The sequence below is a fragment of the Akebia trifoliata genome, chromosome 3, assembly GCF_017979445.1.
Source record: "Akebia trifoliata isolate Shusen 1 chromosome 3, ASM1797944v1, whole genome shotgun sequence".
NCBI classification, from domain to species: Eukaryota; Viridiplantae; Streptophyta; class Magnoliopsida; order Ranunculales; family Lardizabalaceae; genus Akebia; species Akebia trifoliata.
Window position 1 is genome coordinate 55,462,102 of NC_141377.1, and position 8,076 is coordinate 55,470,177.

Genomic DNA, 8,076 nt, shown 5'->3' on the forward strand with positions numbered 1-8,076 from the left:
TTGAAAAATATTATTTTTCATGAAAATTGATTTTCCACCCTATTTTTCATGTGCAATCAAACATACCCTAAATAGACTATTTTGATAATACGCCAAAGTTAAGGACCAAATTGAAAAAAAAGTTATCGTCGGGACTATTAAGTATTTTTCCAAATCTAAAACCCTCGTTCGCGATTATTCACCGAAGATCACTCGACACTCGGCAGGAGAAGACAAGGTTACCCAAGACCAAGTTCGAAGGCTTTCAAACCAAGTGTTACTATCGTAATTTCCTTGAAAGAAAGTGGCAAACATTAATAAAGCAATTCACGAGGACCTGTTCAAAGCGATAAATAGGGTTTTTAGATTAGGTTTTCCCCTTCTTCACTCTCTATCTATTCCCTGCTGTTGCGGCTGGAGATCGCTCTCTCACTCTCTATCGATCTCAAAGTAAACTTGTCTGATCGATCGTTTACTACAGATCTACAACCATGGAAACTATGAGTATGAACCACTAGGGTTCGTGAGGTTGCAGTTGGTTTTTGAGGGGAGTTAGGGTTCTGATTCGAGTGGGGAACCAAGAAATGGCGTCCAGAAACCCTTTTGATCTGTTGGGGGACGATGACAATGATGATCCATCGCAGTTGATTGCGAAGAAATCCCTAGCTCCAACAACTCCTCCTTCTCAACAGCAGCCCAAACCCCAACCCAAACCTCAGGCCAAGTTACCCTCCAAGCCCCTCCCTCCTGCTCAATCTGGTGACATTTCCGTGTTTTTTATTTTGTTCTTTTAACCTCCTTGTGATTGATTCGATTGTGTTGAGTTTCAGATTTCAGAGAAAGTGAGAGTTAGGGGTGCTTGGAATGTTGGATGGGTTCTATTTGTATATCTGTTGTTGTTTGACTGAAATTTCGATTAGTAGAATAAGAAATTCAACATTTTGTTATTTATCATGATTTGGTTGTTTGTTTGGAGGCAATCTCGTTAATTTAACCTAAACCTTTGAAGTTTAAGTAGGGGTAAAGTCAATCATCTGCACTTTGTTATTGTTATAAGAAGATGAAGGGTAAAAGATTACCCATTTTTTCCCTTTTTGGGAACAACTGAATCCATGATCATTGGATGGCGAAGGAAATGAGCCATCTTTTATCCATTTTACAGGTTTAGATATGGACGCCTGTTTACATTCACGAGGAATAGCAGTGTCAAGGTTGTTGCCCCTTGAAGCAAACATTGGTTGCTTTCAATTTTAATGAGTTTGGATATTTTTGTATTCAGAATTTTGGTATTATTATTATTATATATTTGGGGGGGGGGGGGGGGGGGGAGCATATAACAGAACAAACATTGTGCCAAACATTTTTCAATATATAGATTAAAAAGTTTTGGAATGAGCTGATTTTTTGCGAGGATGATCTATGGTGAGGAGATCATCCTCACAAAAAACCAGCCATTTTGAAACTTCTAATCCCGTGAAAATTGGTTTACAAAAATTGGACGGTCCACAGTTTTTTGCGAGGATGATCTATATGCCTTAGTGTTTGAAAACACTGGTCAGGGTTTTGTACCAAATTTCTAATGCTTTTATTTTTTCAGTAGATAGGAATATTGTATCGAACCCCATCCTTTTTTTCCTATTTTTTATTTGATTGGAATGTAACATATTTGTTATTGCCTTGTTTGCTCATTGGGTTTTAGTTGTATGTTCGTTACATGAGGAATTTTACTTGGAGATTTCGTTCTTTGTTAGAGTTGATACTCTCTCTGAGGATTTTCTGGTTTTGGTTTCTCTTGAATAGTAAGGGAGGCAAAGAGTGAAGGGCGTGGAGGGGGCCGTGGTGGAGGACGTGGATTTGGTCGTGGACGTGGTGGTGGTGGCGGAGGATTTAATCGTGACAGGATCAATAATGAAAATGCATTTAGCAACAATGAAGCACCTGTAGGGTATGGTGCTACTGAAGATGGAGATGTCGAGAAGCAATCAGAAAGGCGTGGTGGTCCTCGTGGTCCTTTCCGTGGTGGCCGTCGAGGTGGTTTCAATAATGGAGAAGCGGGGGATGGAGAACGCCCTCGGAGGGTATTTGAACGTCATAGTGGCACTGGACGCGGGTGAATAATGTTCATTAATCTCTTTGGCTACTTATCCTGTATGTTATTATAATGGAGTAACTGAGTATTTGTTTCTAATCTTTTAGTTGCTTTTCTGTTGTATGTGCAGGAGTGAGATCAAACGTTATGGATCTGGTAAAGGAAATTGGGGATCTACCACTGATGAAGTTGTTGAGTGAGTACCTTCCTTGCATTTTTGAATCATTTTTTTACATATAATTTAGTAATATCTGGTGACCGTATTGCATATGCCATTAGGGCATAAAATGGGTCGGATTTTATTTTTGAAATCCGAGTGATCCGAAATCCGAATTTAGTGGGTTTGAATATGGTTTGAGTCCCATGATCTGAGTTGGATATGGATTCATCCATATGTCTGCCTTGATCCTAATTATATATTGCTTTGAAAATTATATTTTTTAGGTCTTTTTTTGGATTGATGTTTAGGTTTTTCAAAATATCATTTTTATAGTACTTTAAATCTTTATTATAACATAAATTCTATAAAATAATATGATTACAATGGTAAAATAGAATAGTATAGCAATTAACAAATAAGTTTAGAAGAAATGATGTTGAACTATCCGCAATTATCTTACCTGAATCAAGCAATTCGGTCGGGTTGAATCCAGATCTGGATTAAGTGAAATCAAAATTATTCGTAAAAATGGTTTATCTAGTAGGATCCAAGTCGGATTCGAAAATGAATGTGGATCTATATAAAATTCGGATATGGATACACTCAGATCCGGCCCAAATCTTACTCATTTTAAGCCCTATACGCCATTCCATATTATCCGAGCTATGTTCTGTACTTACTTTCCTTACCTAGAAACATTTTTATTGAGTGTCTTTACGTGATGTAGGGACACTGAGGAACTGGTCAATTCAAATGAGAAGAGCTTGAGCACAGAGAAACAGGCTGGAGAGGAAGATGCTGTAGATGCCAGCAAGGAGAATCCTGTGAATGAGCCTGAACAGAAAGAACCCGAAGATAAGGTGAATACTTCCTTTTATTGAATATATATATGTTCCCTTGTTCAAAGCCAAATTTCTAATTTCTAAGTGTCACCCATGATTTTTTCTTTTCTTTTGATTGTTGAGGAGACATGTGGTTATCCAAAGTATCACAAAATTAGGTAAGGTAAAAGTTGACCTAAAAAAATCTTTTGTGATTGGCTGCTTTCTCATATGTGGAGATAGGTAATATATGAGCATGATAATTATCTACTATGTTCCTGATAGTATTAAAACATTTGTGGATCTCTGCGCGTCCCCTATTTTGATAAGTTTTGGTTCATTAATGCAGCCTAAAAGCTATCTTAAAAAATCAATTTGGCTGCTATATTTTAGTTGTAAATATTTACTCCGCATGGAGTATATCCTGAAATGGTTTTAATGTCTAGATAACATGGTTCACTCCCCTGCCTATCCATTTGGCACAGTAGTCATTTGCAATAGCATGCTGTTTGGGTCTGTGGACTGCACTGCAAATCTCGTTTATATGAATAATTGCTCAACACGGGCATTCTCCCTGATCAATTTCTTGCTTGATTTGCAATATGTTTCCTACGAAGGGTGTCAATGGGTACCTGATGTACTCGGAACTGACTAGTCAGTTTTGGGTTTACCAATATGGACCTGATCATTCGGGTCCGGTTCTGGGTAACTATCTTAAGGACCCCATATGAATGGGGTCTCCTTTGGGTATCCGACTAGTCAATGGGTACCTGATGTACTCGGAACTGATTAAGTCAGTTTTGGGTTTACCAATATGGACCCGATCATTTTCGGGTCCTGTTCTGGGAAACTATCTTAAGGACCCCGTAAGAATGGGGTCTCCTTCGGGTACCCGTTGGGTATCCGACTAGTAAATTTATAATATTATAATAAAATTAGTAGTCTAATTAAATGGTTATGAAGAGATAGTTGAAGTAAATGTAGTTGATGTAAAATTAAAATACAAAGAAAACGTCGAAGTCCATAGTTTTACCTTTTCTCTACATGAACTTCCATTTATTTTTCATTTGTTTTTTATACAATTTCAATGACAAATAAATGATTTATAATGATAATTTTCCATGATTTTATTCTCAAAAGTTTGATTTGCTTGAAGAATTTATTGTAGATCTTAACTTCCAATTGAAGAATTACAAGTTAGATTATCACATTTATAAGTAACTTTTTATTTTATTGATACTCATTTTTTTTATATCGGTATTGGCTTTGATTTTTTTTATTGTAATTTAATTTAATGAGATTTGATGATAAAATATGGGAACACCACTTTGTAAGAGCAATTATGTAGCCCAGCCTTACTTTTTTTCCCATTTAAAAAAAATATTTTCTTGCTGACTAATTTTTGAACCCTGACTTGGTTACTATGCATGAAATGACTATATTTCATGTGATTTTAACTAGAGTAAGCTGCTAAACATTGCACTTACAAGTGAGATATAAATAATAGCTGAAATAAATAGTTGAAAAAAATTATATTCTTTGGTAAATTGGTAGGCCTATGTTTTACACTTGAAGCAAATTCTCGGAGAAAGAGTCGCTGTTACATATTTTAAATCTATTTACAGATGTCAAATACAGATCACAACTATCTACACAAATCATATTTGGGTTACTTGTTCATTTATAATGGTATTCTTTTTAATAATAAGAAATTGCATTCTAATTCATTATATAGCAATTGTCAAAGAGGAAAAATGTAATTACTTACCTATAAATGGAAACCAATCACAGTTATTGTATTTATGGCAACTCTTCATGAAATCAACATAGAATACCCACTTTTTCTTTTTTTCCTTCTGGAAAATTCATGAATATCGATTTAGGGATCATACACATGTGTGTTATTGTGTATTCCTCTATATGATAGCCATCTTGCTAAGTTTGAACATTTGTCACTCTCTGTACCTTTTGAATATTCATATTTTCTTTTTTATCACATATAAGGTTGTTTTCCCAGCGAACTAAATCACTTTGTATCCCCTTGAAATAAACTACACTCTTATGATATTCTCACCTTCAATATAATAATTATGCATAGTATCCTTGTTCTTGTTGAAATAGGAAATGACGCTTGAGGAGTATCAGAAGGTACTGGAAGAGAAGAGGAAGGCTCTACAAGCCCTGAAGACTGAGGTGAGGAAGGTTGACTTGGACAAGGACTTCGAATCCATGCTGCAGCTGTCGAACAAGAAGGCCAATGATGAGAGCTTCATCAAATTGGTGAGACTTAGATTCTACTGAAACTCCTGAAATGTTTTGTTACCTTTTCCGATCTCTTATAATTAATAATCTGATGCCGAAGATTTTGACCATCTCGCTTTATTAATATTAGGGCTCTGACAAGGATAAACGAAAAGAAATTGCTGACAAGGACGATAAATCCAAAAAGGTAGTACTCGTTTATTTTTGCATCTGGTGCCAGTTTCTCTCATTTACATTTATTGAATTCCCCTGTCTTTTGTTTTAGATGTCTTTAGTAGTTGATCTTGTCACGCCTAATACGTAGGATTCTTTGGATTACATTTTTCCATTTGCTCTTTGTTGGCTTATTTGGAAGGAGAGAAATAGGAGATAGTTTAATTTGTTTGTTGGGGGGGGGGGAGTCAGCATGATTCAAGGGCATCAAAGCTCTCTTGAAATCTTTGGTCTAAAGTTTATTAAGGTTTTCCCCAAGTTGTGTTTAGATGGGAGCATTGTGACTAAAATTGGCAATTTCTTGAAAAAATACGAATAAATCAATTTTTTTGTGAACACCTATTTATGTTAAAAATCTCAAATTGGCAAAATTTGAAGAAATACCACCAATTATGCTATATGTTTATTGTATTCACTTTTTCGCTTCTATATTATTCTAGATTTTTATAAAGTTTGTTTGTTTTTAAATTTCTCCGATGTTTTCCCAAATCCTGACTTGGCCGCGCCCCCCCCCCCCCCCCCTTTTTTTTTTTGTTGCTGGAGGTTTTCCCTTGCTTAATTATTCGGGATTCCTTACTATTTCACTTTGGATGGGAGTCCACGGTGTGTGGGGTGGGGTAATCTGGGCTGTTCTTTTTTGATGGGAGGGCCTAGTAATTACTTCTTTTTCCCCCCTTTCTGTGTAGGGGGTCACCTCAATCTTAAGGTCCCTTTGTATTCTCTTTTTCATTTTCTTCAATGAATTTTGGTTATGAAGAGATTTTAGGGGTTTAATGTTGGATTCCCCTATTGTTTTTCATTCGTGTTAGACTCAGAAACTTGTCTTCTTGGTAACCATCAAATTTGCCTTGGTATGTTTTAAGTTGTTTTCTGGCAATTTCTAGGGTGCCCAGACCTGGAGTCAAAGAGAGGGTTAAATATTGTAATGTCTTAAATTTCCAGGCATGAACATGGATGTGAATTTGACAGAATGAAATTTGTGAACTTCACCTCAGATTCTTTATTTGCCAATGATCTATATATAGCTTTGCTGTCAAATTAATATGATACCTCAAGAAGGTCACCTTCTATGTAGTTGATTTCAAGTTGATTAAACTTGCTATTGAAATTTTTATATTAAGTCATGAATTGGACAGATAAATATTTTTTACTTCACCCTAGGATTCTTTATTTGCCATTTATATCTTAATATAGCCCTGCTGCATATTAATATATTGCTTAAACAGTGGTGTCAGCTTTAGGAAATGAGAACTGTGATCTCATGTGCCCTCTTATGGTGTCATAGTTCTTACAATTAATTTTCCACAACGAGCGGTCATATGTAATCTTTGATATTAAGTGACAAGTCGATAGTGGTATACACGAGTTCAGTTGTATCGAGACCTTGATTATATGACACCATTTTTAACATGGCACGTTGTGTATATCCCTTAATGACAATTGGTGATAGGGTTCTTGATCATTCTTTAGATTGGTGATAAAAAATAACCATTAAATGGCTAGCGAAAATATCCTTAGCTGCTGTTTGGTCATTGTCTTCCATACTGGTTTGTTATATTTATTTAAACTTGTTATTGTCCTTGTAGTCTGTGAGCATAAATGAGTTTCTGAAGCCTGCTGATGGGGAGAGGTACTATAGCCCAGGAGGACGTGGCCGGGGACGTGGCCGTGGTTCAAGAGGTGGTGGGTACACTGGAGGCGATATGAATGTGGTGGCGGCTCCATCCATTGAAGATCCTCGACAGTTCCCAACCCTAAGTACCAAGTGAGATAATTATACCTCTAAACTCTCTCGTGCATACTGTGGTTTTTCTCTATTAGGGGTTGACCTTTCTTTTTAATTTTGGATTTGATTAGTTAGTAGAATATCAACAGGAATAACGAGTTTCCTGTATAAAAAGATTCCTTTAACTTACTTAAATGTTTGAAAATGTATATTTTTTTGTGTTTTTACTTCTGTTGCTTTCTTCCAGACATGAGAGTAGTTTGCATGCGAATCTTTTGACCATGAAACTCTATTCTGCTTTTTATGCATCTTAGCAGAGTAATTCTTGCTCATTGTGTTTAATTTTGACCATAGAAAGCTGTTATGCATCTGTGGTGCACTTAAGAATCATTATTATTGAAATCTTATTTCTGAACTGGAGGTGTGTATGCCTTTTAAAAATCTTTAAGTGTGAAATATTTCCTCCTTGAGATACACTTTTTATGGGGAAGTGCAAATTGTGTATACCGAGGCATACAGATCTACGGTTCGGAATTTGTCATGTCAGTGAGTCGATTGAGTATGCCACATGGCTAGCCATTTTATCAGTTTTTAAAAAATCCGTTTAACTTTTTTTATTTAAAAAAATCGGCACCTTAAGTACTTTTTTTATTTTTTATATTTTATTATAAAATTAAAAGAAAAAGGCATTTAAAGTGTTTTTTTAATTTAAAATTCACTAAAAATAGTACTTTTTTTATTATAAATAATTATTAATTTTGGTTTTTTATTATAACTAATTTCCCCTCCAATTTTTATATGAGAGAAGACCAATATGAATTAGACC

At 35.5% G+C, this 8,076-nt stretch overlaps 1 protein-coding gene across 1 annotated transcript; it reads left to right on the forward strand.

The window, feature by feature from the left end:
- The first annotated feature begins 355 nt into the window (after positions 1-355).
- LOC147408119 (RGG repeats nuclear RNA binding protein A-like) lies at positions 356-7,558 on the forward strand. The gene is made up of 7 exons (XM_086436997.1): positions 356-738; positions 1,780-2,089; positions 2,199-2,264; positions 2,956-3,088; positions 5,171-5,329; positions 5,442-5,498; positions 7,111-7,558. The coding sequence occupies exons 1-7, from the start codon at positions 564-566 to the stop codon at positions 7,291-7,293; spliced, it is 1,083 nt and encodes a 360-aa protein (XP_086293123.1). The 5' UTR covers positions 356-563; the 3' UTR covers positions 7,294-7,558.
- Positions 7,559-8,076: the final 518 nt, after the last annotated feature.

Excerpts from the sequence above, each read along its gene's own strand:
- LOC147408119 (XM_086436997.1), top strand. The coding sequence starts at position 564 with ATGGCGTCCAGAAACCCTTTTGATCTGTTGGGGGACGATGACAATGAT. Across the intron at positions 5,330-5,441 it reads ATGAGAGCTTCATCAAATTG|GGCTCTGACAAGGATAAACG; the intron begins GTGAGACTTAGA and ends TATTAATATTAG. Across the intron at positions 5,499-7,110 it reads AGGACGATAAATCCAAAAAG|TCTGTGAGCATAAATGAGTT; the intron begins GTAGTACTCGTT and ends TTGTCCTTGTAG.